Genomic DNA, 20,084 nt, shown 5'->3' on the forward strand with positions numbered 1-20,084 from the left:
AATTTACTTAAAAACATGTAAAGATTTAATTATTAGTTCGACATATCTGACATAATATTTCATATTCCATTAAACAGTCAGATGATTAATAAATATAATTATCGAAAAACGAGTGACAATTATTTTATGAATTGACTTTACGATTACCGTTGCACATGTAGTGTCATCGATATACATATATAGGTATAAGTAAGAAAGATTGTCTAATCTAAATAGGTTATCTAATCAATTAATTTTTTGCAGTATGATTTGCATAGTCATATATTCAACATTTTGCGCTTGAAATAAATCTTGTTGATATATATAGTTTGCAATTCTTGGTGTATTGCATTCACTTGCTTGCTCGAGCATTTCTTTGCGGTGGCACGAGTGCTTTATAATTTGATCCAACTTGGTCGACAGCCAGTATTATTTCCAGTCACATCGTTACAAGTTGTTCGGCATGAGATAGCTGTGGATACATCAGCTGTGCAGTTACCAACTACGTTATCATCGCACTCAAGTACGTAATATTATACAAGTACGTTATTGTTTTATGCAAATGTTGCCTCTCTCAAACTTTGCAAATCACGTAAAGCGAAATTAATATTTCGACTATTATTATACGAATATAATAACATTTTGAAAAATAATTTCAAAATAAATGTTTCTGTATATTCTAATTTTCTTTCTTTCTCTCTCGAAGATATCCTCAATTTTCGTATCACATGATCAGATTCCTCCGCGTAAATCGTCAATCATTTGCAGATAGAAATATGTGACTTATCGTTAGAGAATAGATCGAAAAAAATTACTGAATCTTTTTATCACAAATACACAAATGACAACATGTCCCTGTCAATCAAAAAACAATGATGTCAGTTACTTGATGTGTATATGGTTCTAAGATATTGCTGGTAAACGGTACTATTGATTTTATTAAGTCGCATTAATTCTGATTTGTAATACACGATGAGTTTTTATCCGAAAAAAAGTTTTTATATTATAATCTGTGTTTTGATTTTTTTATTGCTTATATATCACACATACACTATAAACAATCATTTTAATATCAATAAGACTCGATTAAATTTAACTAATTTTCGATATCAGAGTTGGCATAAATTTAAATTTTGTTAAATATGTATTTTACTTATCAAACTTGTTTTATTAAAATTTTAAAACAAGTTTTTCACAAAATTTTATTTTTCATTTTTAGGAAACATCACTCGAGAAAAGTGATCATCAGTTGTAAAGTAATGGAATCTTTCGAAATACTGTGCGGGATTGCTGTCCTATTTCTCGCTATTTATTATTATTTTATATCGACTTATGATTTTTGGAAGTCGCGTGATATTTGTGGACCACAACCGATACTAGGTTTCGGTAATTTTAAAGATGTTATGCTTAATAAAAAATTCATAGGTGATTACTTGAGGGAAGTATACAACAAGTACAAAGACGAGTCTATGATTGGAATATTCACCAGCAGAACGCCCATTCTTATTATAAAAAGTCCAGAATTAATTAAAGATATTCTTATTAAAGATTTTTCCAAGTTTGCCAACAGAGGAGTTGCCTTCAGTGAAAAAGTATGTGCAAATATTTGTAATTATATTATAATATTCGAATTATAAAAATGTGTTTTGATAACTTTGGTACATTACTATATTTTTCCAATAATTAATATTATTAAAAATCATGAATTAAACACTTTCGAATTTCTTCACTTCAGTTGTTGTAATCCAAACAAAATGTGTGCTTAAATTGAAAAATCTATTCAATTATAATTACATATTGCAGGATTCATTGTCACAACATCTTTTCTCTTTGGAATCTAAAAGATGGCGACCATTAAGGACAAGGCTGTCGCCAGTTTTTACATCCGGTAAACTAAAAGACATGTTTTCTTTAATATCAGAATGCGCCGATAATCTTGTACAATACACGGAAAAACTAGTGAGCAAAAACGAGCCTATAGAATGTCGCGAATTGACGGCAAAATATACGACCGATGTGATCGGTACTTGTGCCTTTGGTATCGAGATGAACGCTTTGTCGGACGAAGACAGCGAATTTCGTAGAATGGGAAGATTGATCTTCGCACCAAATTGGAAAAATAATATACGATTTAAAGTAAGCCGATTCCTGCCATGGCTGTACGAGATAGTTCATTACATCTTACCAAAATCGGAGGTCACCACATTTTTCATACGCGCTGTCGTAGAAACCATGGACTATAGAGAAAAGAATAAAGTCAACAGGAATGATTTCATTGATGTGCTGCGCGAATTAAAACGAAATCCAGATAAAGTGGGAAATATTAGTGAGTAACGATTGTTTGTTTTCAATAGTTTGGTCTGAATATTTTGTACAACACTAAAACTTTTTAAGAAAATAAGTTTTATAAGTTTGTACATAATATTATTTGAAATATTAGATTACTAATATATACTACGCACAAAAATATAGGAAATACTTTTTATACATTAAAAATTGGGCTGTCTTTAAACTGTTGCAACTCGGTGAAAAATCATCATAGAAAAGTTTTAAGAAAATTATTTTGAAGCTTGAAGTTTCAACTTTAGCGCGCTATCTATAGTTTTTAAATTTTTCTTATTCTATGCTTTAAAAAAGAACACATTCTTTTGTTTCTTAATGTTATGTATTTTTGAAATTCTGTAACTTGATAAGAAATATTCTATCGAAGAATTCAAATCAAGTTTCATAAAGTACAATGTTTTACCTACAAAATATGCTATAATTTAAAAACTTTCCTATGATTTTCTTTGACTGAATTACATGACTTTGAAACTAAACCTATATTTTTCAGAAATAAATGTCGATACTCGGTAACAAATCATTGTAGGTAAATTTAAAATAGAGCATTTTGAAGCTCAAAAGTTTCAGTTTTGACGTACTATAATTTTTAAAGAAATTTTGATCTTCTTAGTTTTATGCTCCAAAAAAAAACATTAGTTTTTCCTTAAAATTACTAATTTTTACATTCTCTATTTCTTTAAAACAATTTTTCACGAATAATTTAAGTCAAATTCCCTAAACTACCACATTTTTCCTACAAAATGCTTTTTTTAAAACTTTTCTACAATATTTTTTTACCGAATTACATGACTTTGAAGCCAGCCTTACATTTTATTGAAAAAAGACATTTACCGCCGGAACGCGGATTCTTTTTTAGAGCATAGATTTAAGATGAAAATCTTTTACAAATTATTGATAGCACGTTAAAACTGAACGTTTAAGCTTCGGAATACTTTTTTTTTATTTTACTATGATGATTTGTCATCGAGTATCGACAATATTTCTAAAAAATTTAGGTGTAGTTTCAAAGTCTTATAATTTGGTCAAAAAAAATCGTAGAAAAATTTTAAAAAAAGCATTCTATTAGTAAAACATTGAACTTTATGAAACTTGACTTGAATTCATCGACAGAATTTTTCTTACCAAACTGCAGAGTTTCAAAAATACATAATTTTAATAAATAAAACAACGTGTTCCTTTTTAAAGCATAAAATAAAAAAAATACAAAAATTTTTAAAAACTGATAGGATAATGTGTTAAAGTTGAAACTTCAAGCTTCAAAATGCTTTTTTCAAAACTTTTCTACGATAATTTTTCACCGAGTTATAACTGTTGTTAAAGATAGCCCATTTTTTGACGTATAACAAGTGTTTCTTATATTTTTGTGGGTAGTATATATTAATTATTAAAATGATATATTATTCATAATTTTAATATTCAAAAACAAGAATTATTATTTAATATTGGAGAAAACAAATTATTTGTTAAAAGAAAATCTAACATTTCAGAGTTTACCGAAAGCTTGATAGCTTCTCAAGCATTCGTATTTTTCTTTGCCGGTTTTGAAACTTCATCGACGACCATGAGCCATGCGCTTTATGAATTGGCATTAAATCAACAAATACAAAACAAACTACAAGAAGAAATTGATGAAGAGTATACTAAACATGGTAGTAATTTAACATATGAGAACGTAAAAAATATGAATTACTTGGACAAAGTTTTCAAAGGTACGTCATTCGAAGAAAAAATTTAATAAAGTTATGCTCTTGATTTTCAGACTTATTATACCAATAGTTTCATTATTAATTAATTTTTAATATATATATATGCATTTTCAAAATTTATATATAACAAATAATTCTTAAAGTAATTCGCCCTTACATTTTTCTTAATATATATGTAGAGACTTTACGAAAATATCCGCCACTGTCATTTCTTATGAGACAATCGACGACAAGTTATACTTTCGATAGTACCAAGCTTAATATATCGGAAGGCCAAAAAGTATTGATTCCGGTGTTTGCAATTCATCGAGATCCGGATATTTATCCAAAGCCAGATGTTTTTGATCCAGAAAGATTTAGTGACGAAACAGTAAAAACTAGGAACGCGATGCATTATTTACCTTTTGGTGATGGACCCAGGAATTGCATCGGTAAAGTGAAATATGCGTAAATTTTAAATATATTTCTTTCAAGTTCCGTTTGTTTTGTTTGTATGTACACAAAAATTTGTTTTAATCAAAAATCTTTTTTTATAATAATTATTTGTTTTATTTTTAGGAGCCCGCTTCGCTATTTTCCAGACAAAGATTGGTCTTATAAAGATATTACGAAACTATAAAGTTGAAACTTGCGAAAAAACACAAATACCTTATGTAATTGATCCTAAAGCGTTTCTATTAGCACCAAAAGATGGAATACATTTGAGAATAATTAATCAAACTTAGTTTAAACTTAAACACTTTTTTTAAAAGCGAAGGTTAAAAGGTTCATAAAAATCTAGAAATTAACATAATAATAAGCATTACTGTACCGATTCCATAAATATTCATTTTAATATATATATTTTTGTAACATCCTATGACAATACTAATTAATTGATTTTTAATTTACATATCGTTAGAGTAAAGTAGCCTAATATGAAGAAAGATTGTAATAACAGATCGCCAATAATTTTACAAATGCGACCACTTTTCTTTATAAATGTTACTATCTCATGGTGATAATAAATAACTGTGAAATCGTATGCAACGTAATGCACGTGTATGGACGAGTGTATGACGATATTGTTAATAACGCTAAAGAAAGTTCTTGAAAATCGTTTCATATTAAGAAACCTTACTATCCCATATTAAGACACCTTTTTTCAAAACAAACAAATTTTCCAAGTCCGAGAAAAATCATTGTATAAAATAAAATTCACATTTGAGCCATTAATGCTTTTTAGTGGTAATACTTGAATGTACTAACAATAAAACGAAATAAAGTTTTTGAGTTAAAAGTTACAATTAAAAAAAATATTAATTCTTAAAAAAAAGTATCTCATAATTGGCAACTTTACCCTATATGCAAGATATTTATATAACGTAAATACCTTGTATTATTTGTATGTTTCTGTAATATATAATCTATTGTTTAAATTTTAATTATAGAAAAACACATATATTACAAATTAAAAATAAAGTCTGTATATAAACTATTGGCAAATTATGACGTCAAATATTATTATATGAAAGATATATTCTTTGTTATAATAAAAATAATAAAATAGTTTGTATAAATATTTGTTAGGCTTTCCGGAGCATTTTATGTTTTTTATTAGAAGTCTAAGTTGTCTTGTTAATTATAAAAAGAAAAAAATTAAAGTTTCTGTTTAAATCAATTTTGTAATTTTAATCATAAAGATTTTCAGTCTGTAGTATTAGAAAAAACTATGATCGTCACTCCTGGATCGAAAATAAAAAATTTTCCGAAAGAGTCAATGTGAAGTATTACTAAATATTATACTCGAGATTTTCAATTTATAATGGATCGGCGAGTTTCTTTATTAGATTTCGATCGATAGGAATATCTGTATGCCTAACTGAATATCGATAAAATCACGCTTAGAGCTATACTAGAAATAAGTTTGAAATATACATATAAAGTAGTAACTATTAAATTAGTTATTTGTCACCAAAAAACATAACTAAGTTTAAGTTACATTTATAGATGGAAAAAAAGAACAAAATTAATTTATTAAAATTTATTTTTAAAATGCTGTCTTCTTAAAGTTATTATTTTTTCTTAATTACATAAAAAAATTATTCGTAATTTAGTTAGAAACATTATAATATTTAAAATATAAATATTTAATTATTAGTTTAACATATCTGACAAAATGTATATAATATTTTATATTCCATTAAACAATCTTACAGAATCCGATAATTAATAAATAAATTACCAAAAAACGATTGACAATTATCTTATAAATTAACTTTACGAATTGCATTAAAGCGTGCATTCATATCAACATATATATAGGAACTACATGTAGTGTCATCAAATATACATATATAAGTATAATTAAGAAAGGTTATCTAATCAATTAAATCTTTGCAGTATTATGATTTGCAAAGTCATGTATTCAACATTTTGCGCTTGAAATGAATCTTGTTATTATATGTAGTTTGCAATTCATGGTGACTCACTTGATTACTCGTGCATTTCTTTGCGGTGGCGCGAGTGCTTTATAATTTGATCCAACTTGGTCCACGACAGCCAGTATTATCTCCAATCACATCGTTACAAGTTGTTCGGCATGAGATAGCTGTGGATACATCAGCTGCGCAGTTACCAACTACGTTACCATCGCACTCAAGTACGTAATATTATACAAGTACGTTATTATTTTATGCGAATGTTGCCTCTCTCAAACTTTGCAAATCACGTAAAGCGAAATTAATATTTCGACTATTATTATACGAATAATAACATTTTAAAAATAATTTCAAAATAAATGTTTCTGTATACTCTGTCATTCTCTCTCAAGAAAGAGGATATCCTCAGTTCTTGTATTTCATGATCAAATTCTTCCGCGGAAATCGTCACTTGCAAATAAAAACATGTGACTTATCGATATATAATTTATCGAAAAAAGTGATGCAATTTTTTTGCCATAAATACATACACGATAACATGTCACTGTCAGTCGATAAACAGCAATGTCATTTTATGCGTTTATAGTTTTCAAGTATTGCTGATGAATGGTACTGATATTATTATATCGCGTTTAATTCGGATTTGTAATACACGAATTTAATTCTTAAAGTACATTATATATTGAAATACATTACTTAACTCCTTTATACAAAGCATTCTTTATACAGACTAACATAGTTGACTGTCTTGTCTATGTGTGATGTATCCGTTCACTTCAGTCACCTACTTTACCCCTACTTTACGTCTAGATCTACAGTTTTGCAGCACTCTTTCATTTTTATGATATAGTATGTTAAGATGAAAGAATGAATTCTCGTTCGTTTGATTTCAACGTGATAAGTTTCAATTAAATGTGCATAGAATTTTTTTCTTTATTTAAATATAATAGAGTAAAAGACAAGTAATTTTTTTATGGCACGAGAAAAATCGTAAGATTACGTGCATTTATTAAAATCACAAAATAAAATTTATTTATTGGTGCTCATCGCTATATATTACATTGGCAATTTTTAAAGAAAGATAACTTTTATAATGTAGTAGTTTTAACGCCCTACATTTCACGAAAATACATCATTTTTTTCTCAACAATTTGCACAAGTATTTGTTTCACATTTTTTCCAAAAGGAAGTTTTTATATTGTAATCTGTACATTGATTTGTTTGAAGTGCGTATCGCATATATAATCGATTATTATGATATCGATGATAAGACTCGATTAAAATTAGCTAATTTTATCGATATTAACACATTTGGTATAAATTTATATTCCGTTAAATATGTATTTGAGTTTTCATACTTATTTTATTGAATTTTTAAACCAAGCTTTATTGACATAATATCATTTTTTTTTTTTTTTTTAGAAAACATCACGCGAGATAAGTGATTGTCAGTTGTAAAACAATGGAATATTTTGAAATACTGTGCGGTATTGCTGCCGTATTTCTCGCTGCTTATTATTATCTTACATCGACCTACGATTTTTGGAAGTCACGTGACATTCGTGGACCACAGCCGATGCCAGGTTTTGGTAATTTTAAAGATGTTATGCTTAATAAAAAATTCGTAGGTGATTATTTGAGGGAAGTATATAACAAGTATAAAGATGAATCCATGATTGGAATATTCGCCAGGAAAACCCCCATTCTTATTGTCAAAGATCCAGAATTAATTAAAGATATTCTTATCAAAGATTTTTCCAAGTTCGCCGATAGAGGAATTCCCGTCAGCAGTGAAAAAGTATGTGCAAATATTTTTAATGGTATTATAATGTTGGAATTATATAAATATGTTTTGATAACATTCGTACAATACTATATTTTTTCAATACTTACAATTATTAAAATTTAATCACTAAACAATAAAGGCAATGGAGAGCAAATATATCATACGAACAGGATAGGTAAACAATTGAGAATATTAAAATTAAATCAATAATACAGTGTAATTGTTGTACAGGCCAACATTTTATATAATAACAATATTAAGTCAAAGTCATACATATGTCGAGATTAATAATAAATCAGCTATAAGAATTATTTAGATATGAATGATTAACGAGAGTATTTATCGTAAACACGCAATAAAATTGCAAAATGGACGTTATCCCGAAAATAAACAACAATGTAAAGCGAATTAAATTCAATTAAAATGAAAAGCGAATGTTTCGAGCTCTATTTGAGTCTTCATCAGCGTAAAGAATTAATTATAAATAAAATGACTTTTGCGAAAATATAAACAAATATTAAAACTATAAATAAATTAGACTATTAACAATGTTTTGGACAGTCTCTGACGATTGTTCAGTTTAAATGTCATATTTTTAAGAGAGCTTTGATAATATTTATTTATAATTATTAAAAAGTATGGATAGAATTTCTTCAATCCAGTTTTTGTGATCTAAGTAAAATATGTTTTTAAATTGAAAATTTTACTAGATTTTTTAATTATATTTTTTATTATGTAGGCTGATCCACTGTCCCAACATCTTTTCTCTTTGGAATCTAAAAGATGGCGACCATTAAGAACGAATCTATCGCCAGTTTTTACATCCGGTAAACTAAAAGAGATGTTCTCTTTAATATCAGAATGCGCCGATAATTTTGTACAATACACGGAAAAACTAGTGAGCAGAAACGAGCCTATAGAATGTCGCGAATTGACGGCAAAATATACGACCGATGTGATCGGTACTTGTGCCTTTGGTATCGAGATGAACGCCTTGTCGGATGAAGACAGCGAATTTCGTAAGATGGGTAGATTAGTCTTCACGCCAAATTGGAAAAGTATTCTACGAATGAGAGTAAGACAATCCCTGCCATGGTTTTACGAGATACTCAGTTACATCCTACCAAAATCGGAGGTCGCCACATTTTTCACACGCGTTGTCGTAGAAACTATGGACTATAGAGAAATGAACAATGTCAATAGAAACGATTTCATTGATATGCTGCGTGAATTAAAACGAAATCCAGATAAAGTGGGCAATTTTAGTGAGTAACGATGGTTTGTTCTCAATAATTTGCTCTGAACATTTTGTATAATGCAAGTATTTTATAAACGGAAAATAAGTTTTATAAGTTTGTGCAAAATATTATATGAAATATTAGATTATTAATTATTAAATATTAATTATTAAATTAGATATACTATTAATAATTTTTAATATTTAAGAACAAGAATTATTATTCAATATTCGAGAAAACGAATTATTTGTTAAAAGAAAATATAACATTTCAGAGTTGACCGAAAACTTGATAGCTTCTCAAGCATTCGTATTTTTCCTTGCCGGTTTTGAAACTTCATCGACGACCATTAGCCATGCCCTTTATGAATTGGCATTAAATCCACAGATACAAGATAAACTACGAGAGGAAATTGATGAGGAGTACACTAAACATGGTAGCAATTTAACATATGAGAACGTAAAAAATATGAATTACTTGGACAAAGTTTTCAAAGGTACGTCAAAAATTTAATAAAGTTGTGCTATTGATTTTCAGCCTCATTATATCAATAGTTTTATTACTATAAATTTTACTACATATATGTGCATTTTCAAAACTTATATTGTATTTTACAAATAATTTTTTAAGTAATTCTTATATTAGTCTTAATATGTATGCAGAGACTTTACGGAAATATCCGCCAGGGACAATTCTTATGAGACAATCGACGACAAGTTATACTTTCGATGATACCAAGCTTAATATACCGGAAGGCCAAAAGGTATGGATTCCAGTGCTTGCAATTCATCGAGATCCAGGCATTTATCCAAAGCCAGATGTTTTCGATCCAGAAAGATTTAGTGACAAAACTTTAAAAACTAGGCACGCGATGCATTATTTACCTTTCGGTGATGGACCCAGGAATTGCATTGGTAAAGTAAAATATGCGTACATTTTTAATATATTTCTTTCAAGTTCTGTTTATTTGGTTTTTACACAAAAATTTGTTTTAATCGAAAAATTATTTTTGCAATAATTACTTGTTTTATTTTCAGGTGCCCGTTTCGCTATTTTCCAGACAAAGATTGGTCTTATAAAGATATTACGAAACTATAAAGTTGAAACTTGCGAAAAAACACAAATACCTTATGTAATTGATCCTAAAGCGTTTCTATTAGCACCAAAAGATGGAATACATTTGAGAATAATTAAAATTAATCGGACTTAAACGAGTTTAAACTTTAATACTTTTCTCGAAAAAGAAAGGTGAAAAATAGTTGAAAAATATCTATAAATTAGAATAATAATAGGCATTACTGTACCGATTGCATTAATATTTATTTTACTAAATATCGTTCTGATATCTTATGAATTAATTTTTAATTTTTAATTTACATATTGATACATGTAAGATACATTAATAACGTAAATACTTTATATTATCTCTATGTTTCTGTAATATATAATTTACATGTTTAAAGTTTTAATTTTGGGAAAACACATATATTACAAATTGAAAATAAAACATATATGTTCAATATATAAAATGTTGGCAAGTCATCATGTCAAATATTTTTATATGAAAAATATATTCTTTGTTTCAATAAAAATAACAAAATAGTATATGTACAAATATTTATTAAACTTTCCGGCTGATGGCCCTACGGAAAAGAAGAGATGGCCAACGAAAAAAGTGAAGGGAATTATTCACTAGATAACGATATTTTTTGTTTTTTATTATTAGAAGTCTAAGTTATTTTGTTGATTCTAAAGAGAAGAAATTAAAGTTTATGTTTAAATGAATATTGTAGTTTTAATGATAAAGATTTTCAATACTTAATAGTGGATCTGCGAGTTCTTATCAGTAATCTACTTAACATTTAATTAATTGTAAAATAATTGTTAAATATAAAATGTACAGTTCATAAAATTATTCTTCAACAATTTAATAATTTTAACAACAATTTTTTGCATGTAAACATAAAAATTCTTCAAAACAAACTAGACTTAATATAAAAATATAAAATGAATGTTTATTAAAAAACAACTCTTTATGTATATAACTGTTTCAAAGTCTGTTAATTCAAGAAAAGTTAATACGCTTTAAAATAAAGTATAGCGAACAGTTAATATTTAATCATTTTCAAAAACCAATTTTTTCTTAGAGTTATTATTTTTTTTTTATGTATACAAAAGTTATCCGTAATTTTGTTAGAAAAAAATATAAAACTTTATTTATTAGTTCAACATATCTGATGGAATGTATAATATTTTATATTCCATTAAACATTTATTTTATTATATATTTCATTTTTTTATTATTATATTGCATCAAATAATCTTACGCAATCAGATAGTTAATAAATATACTTAACGAAAAGCGATTAATAATTACGAATTGACTTTACGAATTGTATTACAGCGTACATACATATCACATGTAGTATGCCTACATGTAATGTCATCAGTATGTATATGTATAATTAAAAAAAGTTATCTAATCAATTACTTCTATTCAGTATTATAATTTGCAAAGTCATGTATTCGATATTTGGCGCTTGAGATAACTTACTCACTTGCTCGCGCATTTTCTTACGATGGCCGTATACTTTGTAGTTTGATCCATCTTGGTCCACGACGGCCAGTATTATTTCCAGTCATATCGTTGTAAGTTGGTTGGCTTGAGATAGCTGTGGATGTATCAGCTGCTGCAATTACGTTACCGTCGCACTCAAGTACGTCAAATTATACAAGTACGTTATTGTTTTATTTGAATGTTGTCTCTCTCAAGCTTTACGAATGGCGTAAAGCGAAATTAATAATTCAACTATTATTATACGAATATTCACATTTTAAAAAATAATTTTAAGATGAATGTTTTTGTATACTTTGTCTTTCTTTCTCGAGAGAGAAAATATCCTCCCTTTTCGTATTTTATGATCAGATTCCTCCGTGGAATACGCCAATCACAATTTATCGATAAGTCACAGATAAAATCATGTGACTTATCGATAAATGACAAATCAAAAAAAGTAAATTTTTTTTATCACAACTAAATGATAATAACATATCCCTGTCAATCGATAGACAATAATGTCAGTCACTTGTTGTGTCTATGGTTCTAAGGTATTGCTGGTGAAAGGTACTACTGATTTTATTACATCGCATTAATTATGATTTGTAATTCACGACGAGTTTTCATCTGAAAGAAAGTTTTTATATTGTGATCTGTTGCTTTATCACAAATGCATAAACGATAAGATGTCCCTGACAGATAAATAATAACGATGTTGATAAATAAAACTTGATTAAAATTAACTAATTTCATCAATATCAAAGTTGGTATAAATTTGTATTACCTTAACTATGTATTTGATTTTATCAAACTTGTTTTATTAAATTTTTAACTTTTTAAAACAAGCTTTTCTTGACGAAATATTATTTCTCTTTTTTAGGAAACATCACTCGAAATAAGTGATTGTCGGCTGTAAAACAATGGAATCTATTGAAATATTGTGCGGGATTGCTACCGTACTTTTCGCTGTTTATTATTATCTTACATCGACCTACGATTTTTGGAAGTCACGTGGCATTCCTGGACCACAACCGATACCAGGTTTTGGTAATATTATAGATATTATTCTTAATAAAAAATTTATAGGTGATTATTTGAGGGAAGTATACAACAAGTTCAAAGATGAATCCATGATTGGAATATTCGCCAGCAAAACGCCCATTCTTATTATAAAAAATCCAGAATTAATTAAAGATATTCTTATTAAAGATTTTTCCAAGTTTGCCAACAGAGGAGTTGCCTTCAGTGAAAAAGTATGTGCAAATATTTGTAATTATATTATAATATTCGAATTATATAAATGTTTTGATAATTTTCACCCAATATTATATTTTTTCAATAATTAAAGTGATTAAAAATTATGATTTTAAACAGTCTCGAATTTCTTCACTCTAGTTGTTGTAATCTAACAATAACTAAAATGTGTATTTAAATTGAAAAATTTACTCGATTATAATTATATTTTTTATTATATTACAGGTTGATCCATTGTCGCAACATCTTTTCAATTTGGAATCTAAGAGATGGCGACCATTAAGAATGAATTTATCGCCAGTTTTTACATCCGGTAAACTAAAAGAGATGTTCTCTTTAATATCAAAATGCGCCGATAATCTTGTACAATACACGGAAAAATTAGTAAGCAAAAACGAGCCTATAGAATGTTACGAATTGACGGCAAAATATACGACCGATGTAATCGGTACTTGTGCCTTTGGTATCGAGATGAACGCTTTGTTGGACGAAGACAGCGAATTTCGCAGAATGGGAAGAATGTTCTTCGCACCAAATTGGAAAAATAATATACGGTTTAATGTAAGACGATACCTGCCATGGCTGCACGGGATAGTCCATTACATTCTACCAAGATCGCAGGCCACCACATTTTTTACACGCGTCATCGTAGAAACCATGGACTACAGAGAATTAAACAATGTCAATAGAAATGATTTCATTGATATGCTGCGCGAATTAAAACGAAATCCGGATAAACTGGGCAATATTAGTAAGTAACGATTGTATAGTCTCAACAGTTTGCTCTGAATACTTTGTATAACGCAAAAACTTTTTAAATGTAAAATAAGTTTTATAAGTTTATGCAAAATATTATATGAAATATTAGATTACTAATATATGTTAATTATTAAATACGTATACTATTTATAATTTTTAATATTCAAGAACAAGAATTAGAATTTAGTATTCGAGAAAATGAATTATTTGTTAAAAAAGAATATAACATTTCAGAATTGACCGAAAGCTTGATAGCTTCTCAAGCATTCGTATTTTTCATTGCCGGTTTTGAAACTTCATCGACGACCATTACTCATGCGCTTTATGAATTGGCATTAAATTTACAAATACAAGACAAACTACGAGAAGAAATTGATGAAGAGTATATTAAGCATGGTAGTAATTTAACATATGAGAACGTAAAAAATATGAATTACTTGGACAAAGTTTTCAAAGGTATGTCATTCGAAGAAAATATGTAATAAAATAAATATGTGCTATTTATTTTTAGACTTATTATAATATGAATAGTTTCATTACTAATTAATTTTTCATACATATATGTGCATTCTCAAATTATTACTTATGCAGGGTGTCCCAGACTTGCTGTATCACTTATTAATGGTGGATTTTTGAGGCCATTTAAAAACTAAAATCTTAATATTAAAAATGTGGAGGCTATAATAGTTTTCAAATAGTAAAAGTTTAAATTTGACCAATTCTCATGACAAAACTTTGTGCGCTTAAGCACGTCGCATATTGAAAATGTCTTTTAATTATCAACATTGAAATAATATTGATAAATTATGTATTTAATTTTTTTAACCTTTATCATTTGAAAACTATTGTATATAGCCTTGACATTTTGGTATTAGGATTTTTATCTCCAAATAGCCTCAAAAATCTACTATGAACAAGTGATACGGTAAATCTGGGACATCCTGTATAGCTAACTTGTATAATCACTTATATTTTACAAATAATTCGTAAAGTAGTTTGTCCTTACATTGTTCTTAATATTGTATATGCAGAGACTTTACGGAAATATCCGCCACTGTCATTTCTTATGAGACAATCGACGACAAGTTATACTTTCGATGATACCAAGCTTAATATCCCAAAAGGCCAAAAGATATGGATTCCGGTGTTCGCAATTCATCGAGATCCGGACATTTATCCAAAGCCAGATGTTTTCGATCCAGAAAGATTTAGTGATGAAGGAGTAAAAACTAGACAAGCGATACATTATCTACCTTTTGGTGATGGACCCAGGAATTGCATTGGTAAAGTAAAATATGCGTACATTTTTAATATATTTCTTTCAAGTTCTGTTTATTTGGTTTTTACACAAAAATTTGTTTTAATTGTCCATCATTCTTTATACTAATTATTTGTTTCATTTTTAGGTGCTCGCTTCGCTATTTTTCAGACAAAAATTGGTCTTATAAGGATATTACGAAATTATAAAGTTGAAACTTGCGAAAAAACACAAATACCCTACGTAATTAATCCTAAAACGCTTATGTTAACATCAAAAGGTGGAATACATTTAAAAATAATTAATCGGACTTAGTTTAAACTTAAACACTTTTTTTAAAAAGCAACAGTTAAAAAGATTAACAAATATCTGTAAATTAGAATAAAATATCTTCCCTTTTCGTATTTCATGATCAGATTCCTTCGTGGAAATCGCCGGTCACTTACAGATAAAAACTGTGACTTATCGATAAATAATTTATCGAAAAAAGTGACGCAATTTTTTTTAATCACATAAATATATAAACAATAACATGTCACTATCAGTCGATAAATAACGATGTCAGTTAATTGATGTGTTTATGGTTCTGAGATATTACTGGTGAACTATACTACTGATTTCATTACGACGCATTAATTCAAATTTTTAATGCACGACGAGTTTTAATTTTTGAAGTACCATCAATATTGAAGCACATTCTTTAATTCTTTTACACAAAGTGTACATTGACACATTTTAAAAGAAAGATAATTTTCATGATGTCATTATAGTTCGAGCACACTACATTTCATACAGCTGTATCATTTTTTTCAACAAACTGAAATTTGCAAACATTTATTTCGCATTCGCATTCTTTCTAAAAAAAAGTTTTTATGTCACAATCTGCACTTGATTTTTTTCGATTGCTTATGTGTCACACATATAAACGATTATTTTGATATCGATAAGACTTGATTAAAATTAGCTTAAATTTGATCGATATCAGAGTTGGCATTAATTTATATTTCGTTAAATATGTATTTGACGTATCAAGCCTGTTTTATTAAATTTTTAACACAAGCTTTTTTTGACGAAATATTATTTTTTCTTTTTTAAGAAATATTACTCCAGATAACCGATTGTCAATTGTAAATCAATGGAATATTTTGAAATACTGTGCGGTATTGCTGCCGTATTTCTCGCTGCTTATTATTATCTTACATCGACCTACGGTTTTTGGAAGTCACGTGACATTCGTGGACCACAACCGATGCTAGGTTTTGGTAATTTTAAAGATGTTATGCTTAATAAAAAATTCGCAGGTGATTATTTGAGAGAAGTATATATCAAGTACAAAGATAAATCCATGATTGGAATATTCGCCAGGAAAACCCCCATTCTTATTGTCAAAGATCCAGAATTAATTAAAGATATTCTTATCAAAGATTTTTCCAAGTTTGCCGATAGAGGAATTCCCATCGGCAGTGAAAAAGTATGTACAAATATTTTTAATGGTATTATAATATTGGAATTATATAAATATGTTTTGATAACTTTTGTACAATACTATATTTTTTTCAATAATTACAATTATTAAAAAGTATAGATATTAGTTTTAAGAAAGTTTGAATTTATTTAATCCAGTTCTTGTGATCTAAGTAAAATATGTTTTTAAATTGAAAGATTTACTAGATTATAATTATATTTTTTATTATGTAGGCTGATCCACTGTCTCAACATCTTTTCTCTTTGGAATCTAAAAGATGGCGACCATTAAGAACGAATCTATCGCCAGTTTTTACATCCGGTAAACTAAAAGACATGTTCTCTTTAATATCAGAATGCGCCGATAATTTTGTACAATACACGGAAAAACTAGTGAGCAGAAACGAGCCTATAGAATGTCGCGAATTGACGGCAAAATATACGACCGATGTGATCGGTACTTGTGCCTTTGGTATCGAGATGAACGCCTTGTCGGATGAAGACAGCGAATTTCGCAAGATGAGAAGATTGGTCTTCACGCCAAATTGGAAAATTATTCTACGAATGAGAGTAAGACAATCCCTACCATGGTTGTACGAGATACTCACTTACATCCTACCAAAATCGGAGGTCGCCACATTTTTCACATGCGTTGTCGTAGAAACTATGGACTATAGAGAAATGAACAATTAAATCCACAGATACAAGATAAATTATGAAAGGAAATTGATGAAGAGTACACTAAACATGGTAGCAATTTAAAATATGACACCGTAAAAAATATGAATTACTTGGACAAAATTTTCAAAGGTACGTCATTCGAAGAAAAAATTTAATAAAGTTGTGCTACTGATTTTCAGCCTCATTATATCAATAGTTTTATTACTAATTAAGTTTTACTACATATATGTGCATTTTCAAAACTTATATTTTACAAATAATTTTTTTATGTAATTCGTTCTTATATTAGTCTTAATATATATGTAGAGACTTTACGAAAATATCCGCCACTGCCATTTTTTATGAGACAATCGACGACAAGTTATACTTTCGATGATACCAAGCTTAATATACCGGAAGGACAACAGGTAAGGATTCCGGTGTTTGCAATTCATCGAGATCCGGACATTTATCCAAAGCCAGATGTTTTCGATCCAGAGATTTAGTGACGAAGTAGTAAAAGCTAGACACGCGATGCCTTATCTTTCTTTTGGTGATGGACCCCGGAATTGCATTGGTAAAGTGAAATTATGCATAAACTTTTAATATATTTCCTTCAAGTTTTGTTTATTTTGTTTTTACGCAGAAATTTGTTTTAATCGAGCAACTTTTCTTGTACTAATTATTTGTTTTATTTTTAGGTGCCCGCTTCGCTATTTTCTAGACAAAGATTGGTCTTATAAAAATATTACGATACTATAAAATTGAAACTTGCGAACAAACGCAAATAACCTACATAATCGAGCCTAAAGCGTTTTTATTAGTACCAAAAGGTGGAATACATTTGAGAATAATTAAAATTAATTGGACTTAGTTTAAACTTTGACACTCAAAAAGCAAAGGTGAAAAAAGTTAAAAAATATGTATAAATTTGACTAATAAAAGGCATCATTGTACTGACTGCATAATTATTTATTTTACTAAATATCATTGTAATATTCTATGTTATGAATTAATTAATTTTTTATTTACATATTGTTACATGTAAGATATTAATATAACGTAAATATTTTATAAAATCTTGCATATATATATATATATATATATATATATATATATATATATATATGTAAAATGACAAACCATGATGTCAAATATTTTCATATGCAAGATTTTTTTTGTTATAAAAATAATAAAAAAGTTTGTATAAATATTCAATAATGTATCGTTTAATTTAAATTAATAAAAATAAGAAATTTTTCGTGAGTCAATGTATAGTGTATTACAAAACATTATACAGATACATTTACCAAATTTTTACAAACATTTTAGAAATCCATATTTTAAACGTATTACAAAACATATTACAGATATGTATTTTACATAATTTAAAATAAATTTCTTTATATATATTATCATATTTTGAAATCAAATTTGCGAGATATTTATTAAACATTTTTTAGATGTGTTATGATCAAAGATAAGATTTAATTATATTTAGTTTTAAAAAATTGATTAAGTTAACTAAAGCTTATATTTAAAAACCCTAAGAAAATTTTACAAATGTATCATAGGATAAATACTACATGTGAATAAAAATTTACAATATATTTTCTTCTACTAAATTTTAGAACATGTCAGAATAACAGAAATAAATAACAAAGATTATTTATACGTTTTCGATTAGATTATCTATAAATATTTTACTGTTTCTTACACAATATGTAAATATTTTGCGATAATCGATGTATTACGCATTCTTATGGATGAAACCACAAGGCACATGTATAATTTTTCTTGATGATATATGTAGTCTAAAATTTTTTAAATTGAAACTTTAAACTTTTATTCTCTTCATCTTCTAGGATACGACAATATTATCAGTGGATGAGTGTAGTTAATGAAACAATGTATTGGAAAATACAATTTCCTAATTAAGTTACATATTTATTATTGCTACTAAATATTTGCATTTTACGCTTCGCTTTAATCTTTTTTTTGTACATAAATGACTATTCAACAATATTGTAATAAAATACTTAAGCTTCCACTAAGCAATCATTTGTGTGTCTTTATTTAACTTTCGGTCTAACCGAAAGTTGAACAAAGACACACATAATGCTCGTGAAAAAAGGCGATATAGTAATGTGCAGCTTTAATAATAATCTGTGCTAATACATGCGAAAAGATATTTACTTTTCTTGCTTCTCTTTTTTCGAACATATTATTTATTTTTTAGAAAAGTAAAACAATTAAAAAGGAGATACGTCATATTTGAAATTTAAATAGTTTTTTTCAGTTTGTTTAAATTGTAAATCTTTTGAAACTCTAAAGAATAATATAATATTTAAACTACACAAAAAGTAACATATTTTTATAGTTTCAATAAATAAAAATCGATGTGTTTAACTCAAGTTACACGCTTTATGTGTACAATCCGCAAAGTTAATCTTATAAAAAATAAAAATAGCTAAAAAACTTGCGTCGTTGGAATTACTATGTTACTAATTATAAGGATTTAGATTTATAGTAAATTATAAAAAAAATTAATTTATTTTTCTTATGTGCATTTTGATTATGGCAAAACTATAGGCAGCATAGCGTTCATTGGATCAAGTCCCGAAAGCAATGGGAAATCTTGAAATTCTTTGCGGATTTGG

General features: G+C 27.7%; 2 protein-coding genes and 1 pseudogene across 4 annotated transcripts; all 3 read left to right on the top strand.

Moving 5' to 3' along the window:
* The first annotated feature begins 738 nt into the window (after positions 1-738).
* On the top strand, positions 739-11,226 carry LOC140670308 (uncharacterized). Its single transcript, XM_072900869.1, has 12 exons — positions 739-896; positions 1,199-1,571; positions 1,783-2,305; positions 3,810-4,031; positions 4,208-4,459; positions 4,587-4,752; positions 6,619-6,669; positions 7,889-8,246; positions 8,974-9,499; positions 9,747-9,968; positions 10,135-10,386; positions 10,510-11,226. The coding sequence occupies exons 1-12, from the start codon at positions 877-879 to the stop codon at positions 10,680-10,682; spliced, it is 3,138 nt and encodes a 1,045-aa protein (XP_072756970.1). The 5' UTR covers positions 739-876; the 3' UTR covers positions 10,683-11,226.
* Positions 11,227-12,075: 849 nt separating this feature from the next.
* LOC140670181 (probable cytochrome P450 6a17) lies at positions 12,076-16,524 on the top strand. 3 transcript variants are annotated; one of them, XM_072900751.1, is made up of 7 exons: positions 12,501-12,596; positions 12,910-13,282; positions 13,509-14,034; positions 14,277-14,498; positions 15,074-15,325; positions 15,449-15,580; positions 16,397-16,524. In XM_072900751.1, exons 2-7 carry the CDS (start codon positions 12,950-12,952, stop codon positions 16,429-16,431), a joined length of 1,500 nt encoding a protein of 499 aa, XP_072756852.1. In that variant the 5' UTR covers positions 12,501-12,596; positions 12,910-12,949; the 3' UTR covers positions 16,432-16,524. The 3 variants fall into 3 exon arrangements, with proteins under 3 accessions (XP_072756850.1, XP_072756852.1, XP_072756851.1); XM_072900749.1 differs by lacking the exons at positions 12,501-12,596; positions 16,397-16,524 and adding an exon at positions 12,076-12,207 and having other exon boundaries at positions 15,449-15,621; XM_072900750.1 differs by lacking the exons at positions 12,501-12,596; positions 16,397-16,524 and adding an exon at positions 12,624-12,792 and having other exon boundaries at positions 15,449-15,621.
* On the top strand, positions 16,436-18,383 carry LOC140670183 (probable cytochrome P450 6a13; annotated as a pseudogene).
* The last annotated feature ends 1,701 nt before the right edge of the window (positions 18,384-20,084 follow it).

Source organism: Anoplolepis gracilipes, chromosome 10 (assembly GCF_047496725.1).
Source record: "Anoplolepis gracilipes chromosome 10, ASM4749672v1, whole genome shotgun sequence".
Lineage (NCBI taxonomy): Eukaryota > Metazoa > Arthropoda > Insecta > Hymenoptera > Formicidae > Anoplolepis > Anoplolepis gracilipes.

Coding starts and splice junctions, on each gene's coding strand:
- LOC140670308 (XM_072900869.1), top strand. CDS start 877: ATGGTTCTAAGATATTGCTG. Junction 1,572..1,782: donor GAGTTGCCTTCAGTGAAAAA/GTATGTGCAAAT, acceptor TACATATTGCAG/GATTCATTGTCACAACATCT. Junction 6,670..7,888: donor TACGTTACCATCGCACTCAA/GTACGTAATATT, acceptor TCACGCGAGATA/AGTGATTGTCAGTTGTAAAA.
- LOC140670181 (XM_072900749.1), top strand. CDS start 12,950: ATGGAATCTATTGAAATATTGTGCGGGATTGCTACCGTACTTTTCGCT. Junction 13,283..13,508: donor GAGTTGCCTTCAGTGAAAAA/GTATGTGCAAAT, acceptor ATTATATTACAG/GTTGATCCATTGTCGCAACA. Junction 14,035..14,276: donor GGATAAACTGGGCAATATTA/GTAAGTAACGAT, acceptor ATAACATTTCAG/AATTGACCGAAAGCTTGATA.